Source organism: Mastigoproctus giganteus, chromosome 4, assembly GCF_048544385.1.
Source record: "Mastigoproctus giganteus isolate SK-2022 chromosome 4, ASM4854438v1, whole genome shotgun sequence".
NCBI classification, from domain to species: Eukaryota; Metazoa; Arthropoda; class Arachnida; order Uropygi; family Thelyphonidae; genus Mastigoproctus; species Mastigoproctus giganteus.
In genome coordinates, this window is record NC_143578.1 from 124,273,566 (window position 1) to 124,299,750 (window position 26,185).

The following is a 26,185-nucleotide window of genomic DNA, read 5'->3' on the forward strand; positions in this document are numbered from 1 at the left end:
TGCAAAGCTCAAGGGGTAGAAATCTTTCTCAGTCTGGTCTGTGCTTGTTAACAGGAGAGACTTCTTGTACAGGGTTGGGATACACTTAAATAGAAAGGGTGCAAGAATATTTCCTGATGCTATCGAGGCAGTGTTAGATGGGTTGGAAAAATGCTAGCATGTGGGATACATGGACTAATAGATTAACAGTAGCCGCTGGCAGAGGTGAAAATGATTCTTGCACTGCTTCTATTGGAATGAGCAACAGCCTGGAAAACAAGATGCAGGGAATTTCAGAGACTACTGGAGGTCATTGCAGAACAAATAAACACATGGGCTGTGAAAATGATTCTTGCACTGCTTCTATTGGAATGAGCAACAGTCTGGAAAACAAGATGCAGGGAATTTCAGAGACTACTGGAGGTCATTGCAGAACAAATAAACACATGGGCTGTGATGGGGTAACTAAGAATAGAAACAGGTGCATGTATACTGATGTGTGTGTGTGTGTACATCAATGCTAGGAGTTTGGTAAATAAATTTGATGAATTGGAGATTTTGGTCAAAACAGACTTCATGGGGGATTTTAATTTCCTGGATTTTGGATATTGACTGGAATTTGTGGGTTGGTCACTCACACACTAGCAAGGCTTTTATCGATTTATCAAATGATTGTTTTCTACAGCAGCATGTTCGGGAGGCAACTAGAGGGAGTAATACTCTTGATCTGATTATCAGTAGTGATTCTTCATGCATTAAAATCTGCAGATAAAGGAACCACTAGGTTGCATTGATCACAGTGTGCTGAAGTGGGATTTACTCAAAGAGGTAACTACTATCAGGGGTAAAGGGAAGGGTTTTTACTTTTGTAAAGGTGACTAAGGTGTCTGAGACCGAATTTAAATTCTATACGGTGGGACCAACTGATGATGTTACCAACAGAAAAATTCAAAATGGGATTTCCAAGATTCATTCTTTGAATGAATCTTGGAAGTTACTAGCCTTTTCATACAAACTAAGAAATATTGTTCAAGATTTAGGCCTAAATGGATGTCAGATGAAGTAATTAGACATGTGACAGAAAAGAAAAATGCATGGGATACATATAAATTAACAGGTGACATGGAAGTTTATGATAGATATAAGCTGGTCTGTAACCAAGTCACAAAGGAGGTTAGGCAGGCAAAGGGAAATTACGAGAAATCTTTGGCAAAGGATGCAAAGAAAAACAGCAAAGAGTTTACTTATATAAACTCTAGAAGGAAGGAGATGAATCAGATTGGTCCACTTGATATCGATGGTTTAACTGTTGATGATCCTGCTCAGGTTGTTGTTGCTGTTGTTTTTGGTTTTTAGGAGCATTAGCAACTAAGGCCATATTGCTCCGGGATATGCGGTGGTCATTCCCTGACCTTTCCGCATCCTCCACATTTGGTGGTGACGGGCTCGAACCCCGGTCTAATCAAGAAGCGTGTGCTATGCACTGCTGCTCCTTCCCACCTGGCTACGGAGTCGCCAGGTTGTTGTTGCTGTGGTGTTTTCTGGTGCAAAGGCTACTTAGGCCATATTGCACCTCCCATATAAAAATGCTTGAGCAGCAGTTAGAAACAATCATACATTTTTATTTGTTTTAAATAGAAAAAAAATCAGAGAGATTTGTTTTTTTACCTATTATGCTATTCAGAGAGAGAGAGAGAGAGAGAGAGATTGTTGTAGACCTGAAATGAAACTAAAAGACATTCGTCGGGCATTGCTGAACAAGTTACATTCAAGGAGTATATGTTTTACTGTAAGTGGTTGAGAGCGGTGCACACACTGCGGAGGACCGTTTCCTGTAGCAGATAGAGATGTGTGAGGTGACGACCTATACGAGTTCTGGCTAAGATTACTTCTTTTCTACTTTTACAAAGGCTACAAGTCCATAATTGTGGTTCAGGTTTTATTTGAAATAGCTTGTTATTTGTTTGCATTTTCCACAGAAGCATCCATTGTTCCATAGATGTTCATTGTATATTATGTCTATAATCAGGTTATAGGACTAGGCCATTTGTTGAGGATATTTTAGAAGGATGCTTTGCAGCATTATCTGCACATTCATTTCCTGGAATACCACTATGGCCAGGGATCCATGAAAAGATAACAATTTTCTGATGCTCATGAAGACGCATCTGCTTATGTTTTATGAGGTTTAATAAAGGATTTTCAGGTGGGGAAGTGCTTTTCAAAGCTAAAAGAGCACTCTGTGAATCAGTATATATTATACTTTTATTTATTGACAATAGTGAGATGTTTTCCAGAGCAAGCTTAATGGCATGGAGGTCAGAAGTATAGCTGCTGCATTCAACTGGAAGTGAAATTGAAATAGTTGTATTAGGGAAGACAGCAGCTGCACCCACTCGATTGTCAGACTTTGAACCATCAGTATAGATCTTGGTAAAGTGGGGGTACTTTTGTGAGTGAGCAAAATGTAGTTGTTGGATGTTAATATTTGCTGTAGAACATTTACCCCATTGCTCAAAGTATTCATCAGAAGAAAGTGAGAAGTTAGTCCAATGGGGAATCCAGATCTTTTGATTCTCTGAGGATATTATCAAGCTGAAAGTTCAGCTTTCTGTTAGATTCTGCAGCCTGATAACAGTAGGCCATATTGTTCTAGGTTTATTTGCATAACAGGTTTCCCACTGGGGATCATGCATCAGTGGCCAAACAGGATGAGTAGGTAGGTTTTTAATTTTAGCTGAGTAGTTCATCAGCAACATCTTTCTTCTGATGCTAAGTGGAGGTTCGTGAGCCTCAACATAAAGATTTTGAACTGGTGATGTTCTATATGCACTTAGGGCTATCCTAAGCGAAGAGAGCACCTTGGTCAGTCTTGCGGCCATCCAGGGAGCAAGATGGGCCAAGGTGCTCTCCCTAGCTGAGTCATAAACAGATGCTCTGTAGTCTAGCTGAGATCTAATTAAAGACTTATATAAGTGGAGCAAGGTATAACGATCGGCACCCCAAGATGTACTGGAGATGACCCGGAGCATATTCATTTTCTTTGTGCAAGTGGTTCTTAGATACTTGTTGTGCTCCTGGAAGCTTAACTTTTTATCAAAAATTAGCCCTAGGAGGCAAATACTGTTCACAATTGGTAGAGGATGATTGGTCAAGTGCAACTCAGGTTCAGGATGCATTCTGAGCTTGGTGCAGAAATGTATGGCTATATATTTGTGGCTTGACAGTTTGTATCCATTCTGTACCATCCAAAATTCAATGTTATTAATGGATATTTGTAGATGCCTCTCAATATTGTTCATATTCTGGGAATGGCAGGATATGATAAGATCATCTGCATAGAGATACAAGTCAACGGTGTTTGGAATGCTGTTTGTGATGTTGTTTATTCGTATTGCAAACAGAGTGGCACTAAGAAGAGCCTTGTGGGACTTCTTCTTCTTGTATGTAGGTTTGAGATAACACCTACCGGTACCTAACTTGCAAAGATCTGTGCCGAAGGAAGCTTTGAATAAAATATGGTAAATGGCCTATCATATGAACAGAATGGAGATCCCTTAGGATACCACAGCACCATGTGGTATCAAAGGCCTTCTGTATATCAAGGGATATCATGAAAAGATGTTGATTTCTGATGAATGCATTTCTTATGTTAGAATTCGGCTTTGGTCATGAGGTCTAGGGAAAATCTATTCTTCTGAAAGCCAAACTGATTATTACTGATTATGTTTTTGGATTCAAGGTGAGTCGATGATTTTGGGATTCAAGGTACCAGGTGAATCGGAGAACCACTTTTTCCAAAGTCTTACTCAGGCAGCTGGTTGAGAAAATGGTCTATAATTGTTAGGAATCAAATGGTCTTTTCCAGGTTTAGGTATGGCTCTTACATAAGAATGTCACCAGTAAGTAGGGAATATACGTTCTGAGAATATCCTATTGTAAAAGTTTAGCAATGAAGATAGTGATTTCTGATTGTGGTGTTGAATCATTATATTGTAGATTCTGTTAGGGCCAGGAGAGCTATTTCTTGAGGTATATATAGATTCTTCCAGTTCAGATATTGTGAGTGGTTGGTTACAGGATAAAGGATATGTAGCTTTGAAGTTCAGTTTCCTTTTCTGAGCTTCAGCTTTAATTTTTTGAAAAAAATGGTTGATATGCAGTTGAGGCAGACAATTCACAGAACATCGTTCCTAAGGCATTGGCAATTTCCTCAGCAGATGAGATCTCCTTCTCATTCCAATTAATAATAGGAGAAGTCAACATATGATATTTCCCAATTAGTTTATTTTTTTCCCAGGTTAATTGGGAATCAGTATCTTTGTTGATTCGAGAGGCAAATTTTATCCACAAGTCTTTTTTCGCCTTCCGCCAGATAAAACGAGCTTTGGCTCTCAGTCGATTGAAGTTAATAAGGTTGGCAAAAGGTGTTCAATGCTGCATTTTTTTCTGTTTTCACTTTGTTACAATTACCAGTGATTGTTCTGCTCATGGTTTCTTATTTCAGACTGTGGGATGGCAGCTGTTAATATCTGCATTGTGATATGATCGGTGACAGTGTCAATAGCAAAAGACTCTATGATGTCATCATCAAACGATACATACATGACAGGTATATTTTGTCAAATTTGCTTTGGAAAACTTCCATTTTGTTTTTGTTTCTGTTTGTTTGGAATGGGTAGTTTGAATACTGCAGATCAGTGGATAGTGGTCACTGTTTAGAGGATTGTCATGTACTGTCTACTCTATAGTTGGGAAGAGGATCAGAGAGCAAATTGAGAACTATTGCAGTAGTTGACCCAGCAGGAAAATGGATATATGTTGGTAAGCCAGTATTTAATAATGTCAGATTCTCTCTGTCAAGTAACATTTAAATTAATAAGTTCACCATGTCCATCTGAGACCAGAGAACCCCATAATGGATGATGTCCATTAAAATCTTTTAATAAACAAATAGGCGATGGTAACTAAGAAATAAGATTTTCCAGTTGGTGAATTGTACACGATTGGATCGGGGAAAGATGAATTGAGTGTCAGAGTGATACCAATTACTACACGTGTGGCAACAGCTTCCAATTGTGTTTGCAATAGAATGCATCTGCCGACCGGGCTAGCCAGGTGGGTAAAGTGCCTGCCTGACAACCCAAAGGTTGTCAGGTGGGTTCGAATCAGAGTAAATTGCAAAAACTTTGAGAGGTGCATTATGGCCACAGAAGCCGATGCGCCAACAACTAACAAAAAGAACAAAAGAACAAAGAATGCATCTGGAGGGGACTCGTGAGTCCACGAATACGGCTACTCCTCAATGGGGGCCATTAGTGTCAGATCGATCTTATCTGTAGATATTATAATGTTTGACAGAAATGGAGATTTTTGTTGTTAAATTCATTTCTTGTAAGCATATTACAGCAGGATTGAAAAGGTGAATTAGTTCGTATATATTATCAATATTGCTGCGAAAACCTCTGTTATTTGTTTCTTTGAGTGGAAGATGAGTCTGTCTGCTTTTTGTGAGTGGCTTTTTTTTTTTTTTTTTTATCTGTCGAGTTTTGATTTTTCTTTTCTTGAAAAATTTGGGCATCCTGAGTCATTGCTTTCTTCCATATCATCATCTGCATGTATTTCAAGCAGATCTTCTGAGTTGGTGGGATCATCTGTGTCCATGCTTGAGGAGTGAAATTGCTTCACCTCAACTGGATCTAATTTTTGCAAATATTCCACTGCTAAGAAAGAAGGAAGTCTCTGAGATAGAAGTGTTAGTGGTGTATTACTGCATTGATCGACTACCTTTGATGGAGATGGATGCTGGACCGAGAGGACTGATCAAGCCCACTCTGAGATCGATGTGTCTGGAGGGATGGACACCCCTGCTTGACATGGTGCTGATTGGTGACTGCAAGTAGCAGAGGCATAAGTGCATTTTGGAATACTTAATTTTACTTGTTTTCTTGCCTCTTGGTAGGAAACCATTTTCAATTTTATACTTTTGTATTTTTTTCCCCAACTTCCAGAGGTCACAGTCTTTGGAGGATGCCAGATGGTTGCCCTTTCAATTCGGTTAATGTGGGGGTTGGTGCCTTACATCCAATTTGTGTATTACGAGTTTTACACCCACACTTTGCACATGTTGCATCTCCACGGCATGCTGTCTGGGAATGGCCAAATTTCTGGCATTTAAAACATCTCAGGGAGTTCAGGACATATGGCTGAACCCGACAGTTTAAATATCCTGCCTTGACTAAAGCTGATAGGTTTGGAGAATTGAAGGTTAAAATTATACTCCGGGTAGGAACTAAACTGCCATCTTTTCAGATCATGATCCTCTTTGCCTGAGTGACTTTTTGTTCTTTAAGTTCCTGGACTATTTCATCTTCAGGAACATTCAACGGATCTCATTCAGTGATCACTCCCGTTGAAGAATTGAGGGTAGTATGTGGTGTGATTTGAATTGGGATTCACTCAAGGATGTCAGAGATGTAATAATAGTTCAGAGTGTCGAGAATTTGTGGTTTCTATTATTAAATCTCCAGCTCTTTGGCTCTAAACGTTGAAAATCATTTGTTTCCATCTCTGCTCCTCTTAGCCATGGGGGGTTGTCTTATCCCCAAGGTTATCGGCCCTGCCACATGGAGACAGGTGCCATGGCACTAGTGACAAAGCAGTTGTTGAAGTAAGTAGGGGATTAGTAATGAATATATAGAATAAAAAAAGAAAGGTGGATTCGTTTTACTAGGTTCTTACTTTTGAACTTTAAAGTACAGAACCACTTCAAGTAAACAAAAGAACAGGTGATGCTAGAAAAGAAAGCAAACTATATTGCTTTCTGAGAGCACTATATATTCGCAGGAATAAAATTGCTTGGCACTCGGGGACCATTCCTGCTCAGGTAGCTAACAAAGTAAATGAATATTTTGCATCTACATTCACACGAGAAGTTATTCAGGGAGGGAAATGCCAGAGGTGTATTAAACTCTGGCAGTAAGCTAGTTGTTGTTGTTATTTAGTTTTTAGGAGCATTAGCAACTAAGGCCATATTGCTCTGGGATATGCGGTGGTCATTCCCTGACCTTTCCGCATCCTCCGTATTTCGTGGTGACGGGCTCGAACCCCGGTCTAACAGTAAGCTAGATAATCTTGTAAAAACTGAGAGTAAAGTGGAGGAGAAATTGTTGAAGATAAACATAAGAAAGGCACCTAGGGTGGAACGAATCTATCCAGTTATATTAAAGGAGGCAGCAAAGGAAGTAAGCAAACTCTTAGCCATAATTATGAGAGCTTCCTTGACCTCAGAGGAGACACCCATGGACTGGAAATGTGCAAATGTGATCCCAATCCACAAAGGAGGATCTGTAATTACCTGTGTCTCCACAGGTAATTACAGACCTGTTAGTTTAACTTCTGTTCCAGGGAAATTAATGGAAGCACTGGTTAAAGAAGCATTGCAGGATCATCTAGACAAGACTTCAGTTATAGCTCGGCCACAGCATGTGTTTGTTAAGGAGAAGTCTTGTCTGACAAATCTGATAGGATACTATGATGTAGTCACAAAGGAACTGGATGCCAAGAATAATTTTGATATCATATATTTGGATCTCAGAAAGGCTTTTGATACCGTTGCACATCGAAGACTGCTGCACAAATTGGAGCAGTGTGGCATTGGAAGCAAATTGCTGCTATGGATAAAGGGATGGCTGAGTGGGAGAAGACAGAGTGGTAATCAATGGACACTGCTCTTCGTGGACTAATGTTATTAGTGGAGTCCCACAGGGTTCAGTGTTGAGTCCACTGTTGTTTTCTGTATTTATTAATTATATTGATGATGGTATATCAGGCTTAAAGTTTGCGACAATACGAAGGTCAGCAGGGTTGTTAATGACACTAATGACAGTACACTGCTGCAACAGGATCTAGAAAATTTGAGCATGTAGGCTGAGAAGTGGCAACTGAAGTTTAACATTGACAAATGCAAAGTATTGCATATGGGAAGCAGTAACCCCAGAGTAACGTATCAACTGTGTGGTACTACACTGCAAGTGATAGAGAGTGAAAAGGACCTGGGCGTAAATGTGCAGGCAGATATGAAGTTTTCTGAGCAGTACAGATGGTCTGCAAGATTAGCTCGTGGTGTCTTGTCTACGACATACAGGAATTTTTCTAGCAGGGATAAGGAAGTGATTATCCCCTTGTATAAGGCAATACCTTGAGGCCACACCTTGAGTACTGTATACAGGTCTGGAGGCCTCATTTTAAGAAGGATGTAGAGCTGCTGGAATGAGTACAGAGAAGTGCAACAAGATTGGTGAAGGAACAATGGGGTCCACTTATGAAGAGAGGCTTAACTTATGCAAGTTGCAGCATCTGAAGACTAGGCACCTGCGGCATGATCTGATTGAGGTGTATAATGCCTTGAATGGTTTGAGCATGCTGATGGGATTCTTCCTCTTGCTCAGAATAATCGCCTGAGAGGGCATAAATTCAAAATGAGGAAAGTCAGTTGTTGGATAGATGTGGGGAAGTTTGCCTGTACAAATTGCCCCAATTTGTACAGTCTTCCATGTGCAACAGTATCAAAAGCATTCCTGAAATTCAAGTACAGGATTGTTAAAATTAAAGTATCCCTATGTAGAGGGCTTTGCAGCGAGTTCTAAGGCTCGTACTGAAGAGAAATTTGGACAACAGGTACAATAAAGAATGCATTCGCCATTTATTTGAAAGAAAAAAAAAAAAAGTTACAAAATTTGTGGCGCTGTGGCAATACAAATCACTTAAACAGCGCTACAACTGTTCAATGTGTCCTCCATTTTGGTCAACAGTTTCCATTCGAAGAACAGCATTTTCTACAGCAGAAAGTAACATGTCAACTGGAATAGCAAGCACATGACGTTTAACGCTGTCCTTCAGATCTGCAGAGTTTGACATCCTTCCCGATACACCTGGTTCTTCAAAAAACCCCACAACCAGAAGTCGCATGGGGTGAGGTCCAGTGATCGGGGTAGCCAAGATTTCAGGAAACAAAGGTTGATGACCCCCGTTTGTCTGTAAAGTGTTGCCTTAGCAATCTTTGGACACCATGGTGGATGTGGGGTGGTGCATCATCTTGAAAGAATATGGTATCCTGAAGGCACTCATGTTGTTTCAGCTCTGGTATTGCAAAATTTGACATGTCATAATATCGCTGTGCAGTGACGGAACAGGTGCGGGGTCCAGTCGGTGGTACCTGTTCAAAAAAATAGGGCCCAATCATGAATGTGGCCATAAATCCATACCATACTGCACTTTTGGAGAATGCAAAGGGACCTCTTGGATAACTCAAGGGTTTTCTGTTGCCCAAATGCGACAGTTGTGCGTAATCACTTGTCCATTTAAGCAGAAGTGGGCTTCATCACTCCAAAGGATGTTCCATGGCTAAGTGATATCCACTGTCATTCATGCCAGAACTGAAGTGCATAGGTGAAACGAATATCTGCATCACCGTGCTTTAGCTGCTGTAGCATGTGCATCTTGTAAAGATAGTACCTCAACACCTGTCACATTACTAGCCTTACAGTGGAATAGGCATGTCCACTTCACGAGAAACAGCTGACACACTTGCGCTACCACATGGAGATCGACTTAATAAATGCACGACAACTATAGCCACATCTTCAACATGAAAGGAGTCCACTCGTTTTCGCCCTCTACCTGGTTGAACACCAAGATGTCCCGTCGGTTCAAATTTCGCTATCATTTTGCAGTTAGCACAAACAGTCATAGGTCTACACCTTATGCGCTTCTGATGGGGGGATTCTCTGATAGCCATAACTGCATTGTTGCTGCATAACTGCATTGTTGCTTCACTAATAGTGCTGTTCCTGCAACATTGTTGGCATTGCTGCTGTAGTTCCGGCAAACATCTACTGTATGATTTTGAAGAGACTGCTTTGCTTTTATACAGTACAGTAGAGCTGAGTAGTGGCACTGTGGCATTTACGATTATGCAAATAACTTAAGTTATTTGCATAATCATAACTAAGATATGAGAGTAAATGGGCCTGTTGTACTGCAATCTATTGTACATAAGAAATAATAATAACATGTATATCCAGTAAAATATAACTTTAATTAAATAGTTTGGAGCTTTCAAGGCTGAATGTGCCTCTTTGTCAACAAATTCTAACAGAATGGAAACTTTAGAGATAAAAATTATTTTAACGAAATTTTTTTTTAACAAAAAATTTATTTTTAAGAAAAATTATTCTCACTGCACTCACAGAGTTGTGGGTGCAGTGAGGTGTGCTAGGGCAAGAGGTAAGCCATTCAACCATTAGATTGGTGTTCATTGTTACTTCATAGACGTGTGCAGTTTTGCCTCCAGTGCTTATCTAGACTTAAAACAGTTTTCTCCAAGATGGGGTGTAGTCTCATTCCTTTGTAGAGGTTCATGGCTCTTGAATTACACAATATATTAAGTGACTCTAACCAGAGCTGGTGGCGAAAGTGTCGGGACTGGTCAATCACTTTGTAGTCGCACTTGGGATTGAGGTCATGGTGGGTCGGACCAGAAGTGTTTCACTATTGAGGACTGGTCGGTCTCAGCAAGACGAATCGATCTGTCGTGTTCTGCAAGGCGGTCTTGAAGATGTCTTGAGGTCTCTCCTATGTAGCAACTGTCACAATATTTGCAGGCTATGCAGTATACAAAACCACTGCTTATGAGAGGGGTGACCGGAGCCTTTATGTTGGAAACTAGAGAACATAAGTTTCTACCAGGCAGCTGCACACATTTTAGGTGGTATTCTCGGAGAATTTTTGAGATCTGCCCGACATGCCAGATCCTGATGTTCTGGTAAAACGTGTGGGCCCACATCTAGAAACCTCAGTATACCATAAGCCAATGTGGTGCAGACAGTTCACCAACTGCAGATCTGGCCATGCCCCTAGCCATCTCAACAGCACTGCCCGCACTCTATTCTCCAGGGCTTGGAGCCACTCCAGCACAGATGAAACTAGGTTCGACGGGATTTCCAGAGTGAGGACACTCTTGATCAATTGTGGTTATCCAACCTACATACTGGACAAGTGCTTATTACAAGCACAGGAGCTCACATTCCACCCAAGACCGCCACCAACTCAGGAAAATGTACCTACCGCCCACATTCCCTACTATCCAGGCATGTCGGGCCAGATCTCAAAAATCCTTCAAGAATACCACATAAAATGCGTGCAGCTGCCTGGTAGAAACTTAAGTTCTCTAGTTTCCAATGTAAAGGCTCCGGTCACCCCTTTCTTCAAGATGTCTTCAAGACCGCTTTGCAGAACACGACAGATCGATTCACCTTGCTGAGACTGACCAGTCCACAATCGCGGAACACTTCTGGTCGACCCACCAGGACCTCAATCCCAAGTGCTACTACGAAGTGATTGACCAAGAGTCACTTAATATATTGTGTAATTGAAGAGTCATGAACCACTGCAAAGGCATGAGACTCATCCCATCTTGGAGACAACTGTTTTAAGTCTAGATAAGTGCAGGAGGCAAAACTATGCATGTCCATGCAGCAACAATGAACACCAATCTAATGGTTGAAAGGCCTACCTCATGCCCTCAAATGCCTCACTGCATGCACAACTCTGTGTGTGTGTTAAAATAATTTTTATCTCTAAAGTTTCCATTCTGTGAGAATTTGTTGACAAAGAGGCACATTCAGCCTTGAAAGCTCCAAACTATTTAATTAAAGTTATATTTTACTGGAGATATACATTATTATTATTATTTCTTACGTAACTAAGATAGTTACGTGCCATACAGTGACAATTTTCGTAACTAATTTTTTTTTCCAATAAATGGCGAGCACATTATTGTACCTTGCCCAAATTTCTCTTCAGTACGAGCCTAAGAACTCGCTCCAGAGCCCACTACATAGGGATACTTTAATTTTAACAACTGTGTATATGATATCAAAATTATTTTTTGCATCCAATTCCTTTGTAATCGCATCACAGTATTTAATCAAATTGGTCAGACAAGACTTCCGCTTAACGAACCCATGCTGTGGCTGAACTATACTGCAGCCATGTCTAGATGATCCTGTATTGTAACTTTAATTAGTGCCTCCATTATTTTCCCCGAAAGAGAATTTAAACTAACAGATCTGTAATTACTTGTGTCACCCTTTGATCCCTTTTTGTGAATTTGGGATACATTTGCACATCTCCAGTCTGTGTCCCCCAACCCAAATCCAAGGATGCTCTCATAATTATGGCTAAGGATTTGCTTACTTCCTGTGTGATCTCCTTTAATATAACTAGATAGCTCTGATCCCCCCCCAGGTGCCTTTCTTATGTTTAACATCAATAATTTCTCCTCCACTTTCCTTCTCAGTTATAACAAAATCATTTAGCTCTGTGTTAGAATGTGATAAACTTCGGACTTACGGAATCCACTTCCCTACAGAATTCCTCATTATTAGCCGTATGGTAATTCTTAATTACCCCGAGAGAGAGCACAAGTCAGAAGTAGAAGAAATCACCAAGAAAGAGAAGGATGATGATATCCAGCTCAGGACCCTGGGTGTGCCAAGCCCATACTCACCAAATGAGCCCCTTGGGTGTGTCAATGTAGTTTGTCAGCTACCTGAGCAAGATCATCAAAAGTCGAACCATCGATATCAAGTGGACCCATCTGATTCATCTTCTTCCTTCCAGAGTTGACAAAAGTAAAGAAGTCTGCTGCTTTTCTCTGCATCCTTTGCCAAAGATTTTTCGTAATCTGCCTTCGCTTGCCTAACCTCCTTTGTGACTTGATTACAGATTAGCTTATATCTACCATACACTTGTGTGTCTCCTGACAATTTATATGCTTTCCACGCATTTTTCTTCTCTGCCACTAGTTTCATTAGCTCATCTGACATCGATGTAGCCTTGAACAGTATTTCTTAGTTAGTATGAAAAGCCTAGTAGCTTTCAAGATTGATTCCTTGAATGCTTCCGATTTAGAATTTGCTGTTGCTAACATCGCCATTTGGTCCCACTGTATAAAATTTTAAAGCTATCTGAGATCACTGTAGCCACCTTTATGAAAGCAAAAACCGTTCCCTCTATCCCCTGATGGTAGTTATATCTTTAAGTAAATCCCACATAGCTAGAGGTGTATTGCTAAAAAAAAAAAAAAAATAGTACTGGAACGCTAGTCATAAAAAAAATAAGACCGGGATGTTTGTCGTAAAAAAAAGTTGTACCGGAACGCTCGTCGTAAAAAAAGTTGTACCGAAACGCTCGTCGTAAAAAAAATAGTACTGGAACACTCTTACTAGCATTCAGCTCATGGCGAATCAAAATGCAGCGTTTACACGCATCATAGTATATCTCATTCGTTAGATCTCTTTATCTAATACAATGTACTTTAGTAAGAAACATTTAAGTTTCATTGCGAAATTTATATTTTTGTTTTTAAATAAATTTTTAAAGAAATTATTATTTTTAAAGATTATTATTGATATATATTTTTAGTAGCAATGGGTAAAGTATATATTTCTCGCTCCCCTTTGATAATGCCATTGTTTCATAATATTAGGTGTATAAATTTAATGATTTTCTATTATGACATTTGGAAAAAAGTAATGGAACATTGTTCCGGTGCATTCCAGTGCGTTCCGACCCGAATACACCACTGCATATAGCCCACATTTAAGTAAATCACAGCCACTTGGTGGTTCCCTTTATCTGCAAATTCTTAATGCATGAATAATCAATGCTGATAATCAGATCAAGAGTATTATTCTATGTGGTTGCCTCTGGCACATGCTGCTGTAGAAACCAATCATCTAATAAATCCGCAAAAGTCTTGCTAGTGTGCAAGTGACCAATCAACAAGTTCCAGTCAATATATTTGAAGTTAAAATCCCCCATTATAAGACAATCTCAATCTCATTTACTGGCTCACTCAATGACTCAAATTCTGGAACACTCCTGAACTTTATTGCATAATCCTGTTGAAAAACTCTAGAATGATTGAAACTGTTCATCTAATTGTTTCATCATTATGTAGTGTATTTCATCAGAACCAAGTGCATTATGTTTTATCGGTAAGAGGGTTTTGCTTTAGTTCTAATATTCTGAACGGCCAGTTGTACTGTTATTGTTTTGTTGTTTAAAAGTTTAAGTTCATTTCTTCTGCCTTATCTTTGCAGTTTTTGAAACAGCTAGATATGCACTTAAATTTACATTAATGACTTACAACACTCTGAGTGCACCTCCGTAGCCAGGTGGGCAGGACCAGCAGAGCGTAGCACACGTTTCTTGATTAGACCTGGGTTCGAGCCAGTGACCACCAAATACGTAGGATGCGGAGAGGTCAGGGAATGACCACCGCATATCCCCGGAGCAATATGGCCTTAGTTGCTAATGCTCCTAACAACAAACAACAACACCACTCTGATTCTCACCAAAATTTTTAATTTTACTCACATCTTGTGATTTTGGATATGTTTCTTGTAGGCAGAAACTTTGTAGGTGATATTGTGTAGTTAAGTCTACTATATCACAGGAACTTTGACAGCAGGGACAAAGAAGTGATTATCCCACTGTATAATACAATGGTTAGGCCAAACCTTGAATACTGGATACAGGTCTGGAAGTCTCATTTTAAGAATGATGTGGATCTGTTGGAACGGGTACAGAGAAAAGCAATCAGATTATTCAAGAACACAAAGGGGTAACTCTTACCATGAAAGAATTCAGTTGTGTAAATTGCAGTGCTTGAAAACTAGGCTCTTATGATAAGATTTGATTGAAATGTTTATAAAGCATTAAATGGATTGAGTGAACTTAATGATGATGGTATTATCTTTCTCAGACAATACACAAAAGGGGGCATAAATTGAAAATTGTTGGAATACGGAATTGTGGGTAGTTTGAATTTTTTTTTTTTTTTTTTTTATGAGAACCCCAAACACGAGAGGTATTAGAACCTATAGTACTTAGTACCGTGCTTGGGTTGGAGGTTGAGAAGACGAAAGAAGATATTTGTTGATATTGGACTTGAACTTCTGTGGATTGTAATTTTCAGGAAATACGTATGAAGGAAGGTTGTTCCAGAAAACGGCAGTTGAATGAATAAATGAGGAAGATGAAAAGTTGGTTCTGTGGGTTTGAAGTTGGACAGTAAATGGATGTTGGCTAGTGGCGGCACATGTTCAGACTGTTTTGAAAGAGAGAGAGAGCAGGAATTATAGAAGACAATTCAGAAGAACAGTGCCCATGGAAGTATCTGTAGAAGAGGCATGCAACAGAAACAGTGCGTCTATGAGAAAGCGAGTGGAGAGATTCTGTTAGAGATGAATCATTAATTAACCTAACTGCCCTCTTCTGAATGGAATCAAGAAGCCTGAGAGAGGTTTTGGGGGCACCACCCCAGATGTGGGAACAATATTCCATGGCAGGGCGGATTTGCGATTTATACAGAGTGAGCAGCTGTTTGGAAGAAAAGTAACGCCGAGAGCAAAAGAGAAAACCAAGCTTTTTAGATGCAGAGGAAGCAATATTTGTAATGTGCTTGTGACAAGAGAGATTAGAAGTCAGGGTAATCCCCAAAAGAGATATATCATTTTGCCTAGAAATCGGAGTGTCACTAAAGATAAGCATAGGAGCAGAAGAATCCTTTTTGCGAGATATAAGACAAGACTGAGTTTTAGAAGGGTTGAAATTAACTAAGTTGTCTTTGCCCCACTGGAGAATTACCTGAAGATCGGCATTTAAGGAATTGGTAGCAGATTTTCGAGAAGTTGAAGCTGATTGAGCAGGACAAGGTTTCTCAAAATGGAAAGTTGAATGCAATGTGCTATCATCGGCAAAACTATGGATAGGATTTCCAGTCAATGGAAGAAGGTCATTGATATACAAGAGGAAAAGAGTGGGGGAAAGAACTGAACCTTCGGGGACACCGGCATTAGTGGAGAAGTTAGAAGACAGAGAGCCATCTACCATCACCCTCAGTGAGCGATCAGAGAGAAAACTGGATAACCAATTACTAAAAACAGTTGGCAAACCATAAGATGGAAGCTTGTTTAGAAGACCTTTATGCGAAACACGATTAAAAGCCTTTGAGATGTCAAGAGCAACTACTTGTGTTTCACCGAACCTTTCCATTGAATTAGTCCATAAATGCGTAACATAAGCCAGAATATCACCAGTGGATCGACACTGACGGAATCCATACTGGCGATCGTTGATGAGACGGAAGGTTTCTAGGTAGTTTAAGAGTTGGCGGTTAATCGATTTCTCCATTAATTTAGAAAGAGTAGAAGTAATTGCAATGGGACGATAATAGATTGGAGGGATTTGTCACCCTTTTTAGGAACTGGCTGGATATGAGCAAATTTCCAAGCAGAAGGAAAAACACCTTTGGAATAAGAAAGTGAAAAAGGCGGCAAAGAATAGGAGTAAGTTCAGGAGCACAGGTTTTGAGAACAAGTGGAGAAATACCATCAGGACCTGGAGCTTTCTTAGCATCAAGATTCATCAAAATCCTTCTGATATCCTTTTGACGGAAGACCACAGGAGGCATTGAATGGAGCGTGTTAGGAATGGTGGGAGGTGTTTTACCAAGATCATTAATACATGAGCTCGAAGAAAAATGGGATGCTAGCAGGTCAGCTTTATCCTTGGCTGAAGTGACAACAGAACCATCTGGTTTGGACAGAGGTGGGAGCAGAGATGGGCAAAAGTTGCGGCCAATAGCTTTGGCAAGAGACCAGAATGCTCGGCTACCATTAGGGCAAGAAGCAAGTTTTCTACTCTTAGCCTGTTCAAAATCTAGTTTGGACTGATTAATAACTGCTTTACAATTGTTGCAAGCTTTGGTGTAGGCAGAAAATGAAACTGAAGAATTAGAAACAAGCCAATTACGATATGCAACATTCTTCTCTTGGACAGCCTTAGCACATTTATTGGAAAACCAAGGTTTAGATAAAGGACGAGATTTTAAAGTGGAGTGTGGGATAAAGGATTCCATTCCTGCAAGAATAATTTCACTGACACGATCTGAGCAAACGTTGACATCAGAAGTTTTGAAACAGTAATCAAACCAAGGAAAAGAAGAAAAGAAGTCTCGCAGGTCATCCCATTTTGCATTCTTGTAATGCCAAACAATACGAGGTTGGGAATAGTCATGAGATAAAGGTTCCATTGGAGAAGAGACAATCACCAAGTTGTGATCTGAAGTGCCTAAAGGACCTCTCACTTCAACCTTGTACTTAGAAGGGTTGTTTGTGAGAAAAAGATCAAGCGTATTGGCTGTATGATTAGGATTGTCCGGTATTCTTGTAGGTAAATGAACAATCTGTGCTAGGTCATTATTAATTTCAAAAGCCTCAGCATCTCGACCAGCTGGGTTGGAGTGACTAGAAAACGGAAGCCAGCTGGAGTTGTGAACGTTAAAATCACCAAGGAAAATTACCTCACTGTTAGGAAAGTTGGACTGGAGAAAGTCAAGTTGCAAAGAGAGGAAGTCAAAGAGCTCCAAGTGATTAGTGGAGTTGGGAGAACGGTAGAGACAACAGATGAATTTTACACAATGAGGTAGAGAGATTTTAAGCCAGAGAAGATCAAAGAGAGGAGATTCCAAATTGCAAAGTCTCTGACAGGGAATATCAGAACGGACATATGCACAAGTACCACCTTTGAGGCGAAAGGAATCATACAGCAAATAATTTGGACATCTGAGATGAGCAGTAGCTGAATCAACTGATAACTGAGATTCAATCAGAAAAAGTACATGGGGTTTGGAAGACTGCAAGTGGAAATGGACATCGTTGAGATTGGAATTGAGACCACGTATATTTGTGAAATGAATTAGGAAGTCCTTGGGAGGTTTAGATCTTTTCGCAGATAAGCTTGCTCTATTATCTTGACAATTCATGGTGTATTCAATAGTAAGAAAAAGTGGGTGGGACATGCTGTATGAAGTAATGAAATTTTTGGATATGGCGTACACGTGGTAAGAATATACCCAGATCCTTGACATAACCTGGCCTCGACAATGCTCCCCGCATACACTCTACTCGGACTCCCTCCAGTCACTATCTGGCAGAGTAGAGGTAGCAAGATTATACACTAGCTGATCCAGAAGCCTCCTAGAGAGTTCCAATAGGTTTGGTCCGGTGTACTATCTAGCGGCCGGCCTGCGAACACCGTTTTAGAGCTGTACCCTCGAAATGTAAGGAATATTGGATCTCGCCACGACATTCCTCATAACCTCAAAAATCATCAATCATACTGCATGATGGAAGAGATAGGGAAGGGTTGGCCGGAACTTAGCTCTAGAGACTAAACATGGGTTCCACCACTTCAAGCCTCCAATAAGCAAAGTGGTGGTATTTCACCACTTGATGAGAGTCATCTACCACCTAGTACTGCCTGGTAACATAGAGGGGCGGCGTTCCTCTATGTGGTGTGGTCGCCACACCTCGACCCCTGCTTACGTTGGTTCACACCTGAGTCACCCACCATGTACTTGTGCATGAAGGTTATACCCAGGATTACTAACAGTCCCACCATCGTGAAGGTGCAAGCAGAGGATTTGGCTGTCATAGACCGTCCGGACTTCGCCGAAATTGGGTCCACTTGACTTGAGTGTCACCCGAATATCAGTTCCATCAGCGTTTTAGACTCCCAGGTAGCAAGAACAGCTTGTCTGGCATATCTGAGAGAATGTCTGTGACAACCTCAAGGAATAAATTTAGAACATTATGTCATTATTGGGTGGGGGAAAGGATGGAGACAGTTTTGTGCTATGGCACCTGATGGAAACTATTGAACACTACTGTATGGGAAACCTTGACATGACTTCTTGTTTGTGATACCTGAAATGAATTACACTACTGTAAGCAAAGTTCACACGGGAGCCCAATTTTTCAAGCATGCACTTTGCTCTAAACTGAATCCTTTCCAATAGTATATGAATTTGGGTTTATTTATGGTTTCTTTGTAACAAAAGGAACTCTAAACAGGAGTTAGACAAGTTTTCAAGGTCATAAAAAAGTAAAAAAGTAAAAAAAAAAAATTGCATCATATGGTATTTTTTTTTTTTTTTTGATACTGCATTGATAAATAAAAGCAAGGCCAGCCATCTCAAATCTGCTTTATTCTGAATATATCTTAAATGATAATAAATACCGTCAGACTGAAGCAGTTACATCAACATGCTCCCACACACAGATGAAAAGCCTGTTCAAAGGATGCTATCCATTATTTCTGAAGTCTTTTAAATAGAGGGTTTACTGTATTATAAAAAGAACATAGATCATGCTATTATTATTTACTATTTTAATGAAAACATTGTAATGTTCAATCATCCAAACTTTAATGAGAATATCATCACTACATTCCTCGCAGACCTGAATATTGAAGTGTAACAACGTTAATAGGTAGCCAGTCCTCTTATTTTGACATACTTTTAGTAAAAGACTAATGATGGCAATAATAGAACTAAAATTTATGATAAAAGGGGAAGCATTGAAATTCCAAACATTATCAAAAGAATTCATGGCAATATCATTAAATCAGTATTTTAAGATAATTAATATAAGCAGCAAAACAGAAAATACTACAGTGGAAATTTAAAGAGAATAATAAAGATGAGTTTATTGATTGATTTAGAAAGTCTTGGTGCAAGAGCTACTGTGGATAAAATGCACCTGGAAGGTTTTTTACAACAGTTTTGTTTGTATTCGTATTTTGCTGCAAATAGTTTCCAAGAGTCATGGAGTGACTATAGCTTACTGCAAAGATTATATTTCGTTTCCTATTAGATTATAGAAATTTATTTCCCTGAGGAACTGAAAAACATCTGCTATGTTTTTTCTATCTTCCAGTATGGTTGTGAGAGTGAGAAAGCGATATTTGGTTATCAACTCTTTGAAGCAACTTTGGCACTCATCTGTAAAAGCTGGACATGTAATCAGTACATGTCCTACTGTTTGTTGTGTGTGACAGATAGGACATAGAGGGGGATCTTCTCCTCGCAAAAGATGACAGTGGCTGAAATGAGCAAGTCCTATTCCTAACCTTGCAAGTATCACTTCGTCACGTCTGTTTTGTTGTTTGCTGGGTTTCCATGGTTGGAGTAAACTTTTAATTTGGTGCAATTTGTTATTGTTTAGAACGCGCCATTGCTGTTGCCTGTGGTGTATCCCGCTACTATGAATAACTTTTTTTATAATCTGTGGAAGGAATGGATTCAGGTGCAAAAATGTTGCTGTTGGCTTCCTCAGCAGCTTTGTCTGCTTGTTCATTACCATATATTCCGATATGACTTGGGATCCAGCAAAATCTTATGTTATAACCTTGTTCAAGGAGCTTTGATACTCGGCACTGAATTTGTTGTTACAGTCAGTGTTTATTAGAAGTGACATTTTGTATAGCCATCATGGAGCTAAGGGAGTCAGTAAAAATTATGCTATTTGGTAAGCTTGAGTGTTCGATTTGGTTTAGTGCTAACATTATGGCTTGCAGTTCTGCAGTATAAATGCTGCAGTCTTTTGGGATGTGGTGGCATCAAATATGTAAACTGCCGCTCCCACATGATAACCAGTTTTTGACCCATCTGTATATAGGAAGCAATGATCTAAAAATTGTGACTTATAAGCAGCATGCTGATAGTTAATGTGGAAGCACTTGTTTGTCCCAAATATGGAAGGAGAAACCTGTAGGCTGTTTGATGATCCATGGTGGGGTAACTGCTTTGTCAGTGGAGTTATATTATTGAGGTTAAGATTTCTACTGAGGAGAAGGTTTTTTTAATCTCATGCTCGCAGGTTTATTGATTCGTTGTTGTTGTTGGTATTGTTGTTCCCATTTTGGTGTAAAAAGAATTTCCTGTACGGGGTGACCCGGTAGGAATTTTATTTTAGTTGGGTAGGAAAGTAATTGATTATGTCTTCTAATTTGTTGTGGAATTCTTGGGCTTCCGCATACAGGCTCTGCACAGGTGAAGTATGGAAAGCTCCAAGAACTATTCAGAGTGCGCAGTGATGCACTGGGACATCATCTCATAGCACTGTCTCACTGAGTCATGGACTGGGGCACCATAGTCCAACTTGGAACGAATTAGTAAACGATATAATCGTAATAGTATTGTTCTATCCGCTCCTCAGGACATAGCAGACAGGACCTTCAAGAAATTCATTTTTTTTTGACACTGAACTCTTAAATGACTAATGTGCTCCAAAAAGGTTAATTTTCTGTCAAAAACAAGAAAATGGATACTATTTTTAACTGGGATGATCTGCTCTTTCAGCCTGAGTTCGGAATCAAGATGGAGACTCCTTTTCCTGCAAAAATTATACATAAGGTCTTTTGTGTGGAAATTCTGTATCCATTTCTTTTGCAATTGTCATTCTATTGTTCTCATGTGCTGCACTTGATAAGAGATGCTGAAGTCATCAGCATAAACAGTTGTGATAATGTTGACTGGTATTTGTTCTGTTATTGTGCTGAAGTGTACTGCAAAAGGTGTGGCACTCAGAACGGATCCTTGAGGGACTCCTTCCTGAGAGTATGTTCTGGAAAGTGTATTATTAAGTCAAACTTAGAATGTTCAATTTTTAAGAAAATTGCTTATGTATAGAGGTAGGTGTCCTCTAAGACCTGATTTTAATCTCTCAAAATTTTTTGGTGGGCCGACAAAACTCTCAAGGGTCTTTTGTGTGAGAAAGGGTGACAATTGGCCTACCGATTTCTCAGTGTTTGAGTGTATAATAAGGTAAGTTGGGGCATTTAAAGCTTTTATATCAGTTTTCAGTATCTTTGTGGAGACAATAATTTCTTTCACCTTTTCTAATTGTTTTAATTGTATCTCCGGGAGGACTAGATTCCTCATATCTTAGATCAGCTATATTCGGATCTATGTACCCAGTAAATTCCTAGGTATTAGAGTCAGTTCGCTCCACTTCACCCTGGAAAGGAAGGCTTTTCCCTACCAGGTGTGTATGTGTGGTATGGGGGTTTAGTGGCGCATAAGCTGGCGGGGCTATAGTGCGCCTTTCCCTACCAGGTTACCGGCCCCGCCACGTGGAGACAGGAGCAGTGCCACTCTGTGACCAAGCACTAGAGGATTAGTAGTTAATATGTACAATCTAGTAAAGTTAATTTCTTTACTATGGCTTAGTTAATAGTATGCTATTGATACTTTAAATAAGGAAATGATTTCTAATTCAGAAGGCACTTTCTAAATTTCTAAAAGCACTAATTCAGAGCAATATTGCTTTATCACAGAATCGCTTTGCACCTGGGGCCATAAATAAGAGTAATGTACCAAACAGAAAAGCCTCCATAGCCGAATGGTCAGGAGCGGGAGTGCAGTAGCACACACTCTTTGAGTAGACCAGGGTTCAAGCCCCTGACTGCTGAATACGGCTGATCTGCCAACCCGCACTGGACCAGCGTGGCAGATTATGGTCCATTTCCCTCTGCATGAATTGTTGTGGAGGCTTCCATCCTGCAGTGGGTTGATAATGGCTGCACTTTACCTTTTTACCCAACAGATATATTAAATTCTATGTAGAGCATTGTCTCCAAGGCCTGGCAATAATTATTTTATTTAGGCTATCCATCTGTCCCATAATTTAATAACCGATTAATTTAATAATTTCCACTACTACTACGCTCAATTTTCTGGCTAGGGATATATTTATTATAAAAAAAAAATGTAGCATATTATCCTTCCCTTATACAGAGTCCAAAAAATAAAATAGAAGGTTCGTGAAATTTAAAAAGTCAAATAGTTTAAATGATACTCTGTTGTACTCTAAGCATTTGCACCATATTTGTGTGTGTGTGTGTGTGTGTGTGTGTGTGTGTGTGTGTGTGTGTGTGTGTGTGTGTGTGTGTGTGTGTGTGTGTGTGTGTGTGTGTGTGTGTGCACTACAGAGGATAATGTTCCTGTTTTTATCATATGCAAAATACTATCTGTATATCATAAGTTGCAAGGATTGCAAAGAACAATATGTTGGGAAAAACAAGCATGGAATTGCATTTAAGATTAAACCAGTGTGTGTGTGTGTGTGTGTGTGTGTTAAAGGCTTGTAAAACAGTGGATGAACTCAGGCAGCAGAACACTGGCATATAATTAATGTTCCAATTAATAATCTGCTGGTTCTAAATTTAGCATAAAGCCTAACACTGTCTTAGCAGAATTGACCCAGAAAATTATGAAGATAATTTGCATTCATCATGATCTGCTGCAATCATTATGATGTGGGTACTGTAGAAGTGAATGAGCAAACAAAAAAGAAAAAAGAAAAAAAACTTCAAATTTTTACTTTTGCAGCTAGCCATGGCTACTGTTAAGAGGGTCTACTGGCACATTATCATTTGATGGGCCTTTCTATAATTACAAAATGTTAATATCTGGGAATTGCACAAAGAAAAATTTTTTGTTTACATCATCTAGAAAATAAAATCTATCCCATATAGGAAGGAAAAACAAAAAGTCTTCTTAAAATATGATTCTTGCAGTTTAGTTGTGCAGATGTGCTCCAGCAAGTTGTAATGTGCAATACACAAATATCCCATTACTACATATGATAATTATTAAAGTATAATAATTATAAATTTAAAAAAATAACCCTTCAGCATTTGTTTCAATATGTTCGCAGAAAGGCAACTGGTATATAATCCCTTGGATTGTTTTCTTGGGGCTGTTTTCACTTTGTCCATCTTGGTTTTATTTTTTTTTTTTTGGAAACTGGGGTCTTGCCATATCCATTTCTTTTTCAACAAAAAGTTCGAGTATGGGATCCTCTCTGAGGTTTATTACCTCTGTATCCATTTGTTCTGCCATTTTTCTTTCTGTATTACTTTTCTCCTTACACTTTCTGCATTTTCTGGTGTAAAAGACAGGTAGGTGTATTGACCATTTGGTGGAGATGTTTTATACAATTTGTAAGCCCATTCTGAGATTTATTCTCTTGGAGGAATTGTCACATTTGTTTGTGTTCCAACAGATATTGAATTAGGAAATCTCATTTCTGGAGTCGTTTTGATTGTACTACTAACTTGAGCATAACTTGGCTTGTTTCCTGTGTTTATTGTTATTACTTTTTTTAGCTTCTTGGTAAAACACCATTTTCCATTTTGTATTTAACAAACATAATAAATATGTATATCGCAATCTAAAACCTATCAATATACATTCAGAAGCATGTCTATTAAATATTTTTATAATTAAAATTTTATCAAACAAGTTAAAAGTTAATTTGTTTAACTTGTTTTATCAAACAAGATATTGACAAGGGCTGTTAACACAGAGACTTAGAAGCTAGAATAGACATAGCTAGAAGCCTAAAAGGCTTCTAGCTATGTCTATTCTAGCTTCTAAGTCTAAGAGGTGATATTTCAATGTAGGTAGTACCTTTTCACACTTTCCCATCTCTCAGTTTTTCTTTTATTCCCAAATTTCAACTTTCAAAATGTAATTTAAATAAGAGAACTGAGAGAGGAATTATTTTTGTAAAGAAGTTTCTAATTTTTGAATGAGAATAGTTGATAAATATCAGTTTTCATAATGATTAAAATTGAAAATGAGTGAAAAAAAATTATATAAATACCTGCCAGTAACATGCAGCCAGATTTTGAATTGCTCCAGCTGCAGCTTCTAGTGTTTCTGGATTAGAACATTCAGACAACAGAGAGAGATATGGCTGAACAACTTCTGGCTGCCACAAGAGTGACATTCCTCTTGTTGGTTCTGATTGGTCAATAGGATTTTTTGTTAATGGTATACCATCACGTTTTGGCTTTTCAATAGTCTGTGCTTCTTTCTTCTTCTTACTAGCACCAAAGCAGCCAAGATTGTCTCCTACTGCTGTTAAAAATTTTGAAGATTAAGTTACTGTGTGCCATATTAATTTGTTTTTGTTTCATTGTACAGTTATATGATATATTAATACCAATGAATATTACATGAGTTAAAAATTTAAGTTCTCGTTTCACAAAATTAATCCTGTAATGAAAGTCAAAGATAATAAATTACTCTACAAAAATAAAAGCATCCATCCTGTAACTCAATCACACAAATTTGACTTAGTTTATGAATATAGCATATTTTCTAGCTTTACAGTTAAGAAAAGGTTATAGGATTGTCCCATTTTGAAAGGATATTAGTATTGGCAATGATGCAAACAAGCAAGCTTATATATCATCATCCAAAAAATAAATAAATAAACCCACCAAAAAAAAAAAAAACATAAATAAATAAAATAAAATAAAAATAACCTACCCACCTAAGCAGCAATGTCAGATGGAAGTATGTTTCCCACTCAATTTCCCTCTGGCTGAAAGCAAATTTTTGCACATTAATCACCATTTTTAATTTAAATATTGTCCAAGAAAGAGTAATGGTGTCATCAACCTTTAGTTTACACAATCCATTTAAAGCCTTAAACATTTCAATCAGGTCTCCTTGCATATGTCTAGTTTCCAGGCACTGCAATTTGTCAAACTGAAGATTTTGCAACCAATATACAGTACTTTGTATTTATCAATGCTAAATTTCAATTACCACTACTGGCCCATCTATCTAATTCAGTGGCACATTATCCTATGGGCAAAAAAGACATCTGCCTAGGACCCCAATAAGAAGGGGCCCCAAAAATCACTGTTTCAAAAACTCATTGCTGTTTTTTTACTAATTTTTTTAAATGATTTTTATGGGACACTGAACTTTCTTCCTGCCGAGGTCAATGAATTTCACTTGAAGATTAATTTGAAAATTGCGTGTTTTTCAAAAATGGTTTTACCAATTTTGATGAAATTTTATATTTAGTTCTTATATCATACAATATTTTTTGTTGTCACAATAAAGTGATGTAAATGTTCTTTATTAGTTTTATTCTTTAGATGGGGCCCCCAAATTCCAATTTGCCTTGGGCCCCATGAAGGCATAATGAGCCACTGTTCTAATTTTTCTGTTTTGCTGCAGTAATATATTTTTGTTTCTAAAGTTAATGGTGAAAGAGAAACAGACGATATTGCACGTGTCACAAGTCTAAGAGATATGTTCATCATCTCTAATAATCTAGTATTCATTTCATTTATGGATTCATTACATTTATGGATTTTCTTAAGGAATACAACCTGTTGATCTATATTTTTGCTATCTTCAAGAACTTGTATGATCAAAAAGTTAAATACATGTGAAAGGGAGAGGAAAGCTATTTGTCATTCCTTT

General features: G+C 38.7%; 1 protein-coding gene across 5 annotated transcripts in view; it reads right to left on the reverse strand.

The window, feature by feature from the left end:
• Positions 1-26,185, reverse strand: part of LOC150087042 (catenin delta-2-like) — an 863,363-nt gene that overhangs the window by 201,119 nt on the left and 636,059 nt on the right. For 4 of the 5 annotated variants that reach the window (XM_090372913.1, XM_090372910.1, XM_090372912.1 and 1 more), the window contains one exon: positions 24,564-24,820. In XM_090372913.1, coding sequence (XP_090229039.1) covers positions 24,564-24,820 — 257 coding nt within the window. The remainder of the gene's footprint in view (positions 1-24,563; positions 24,821-26,185) is intronic. The other variant, XM_090372911.1, reaches the window with a different exon arrangement.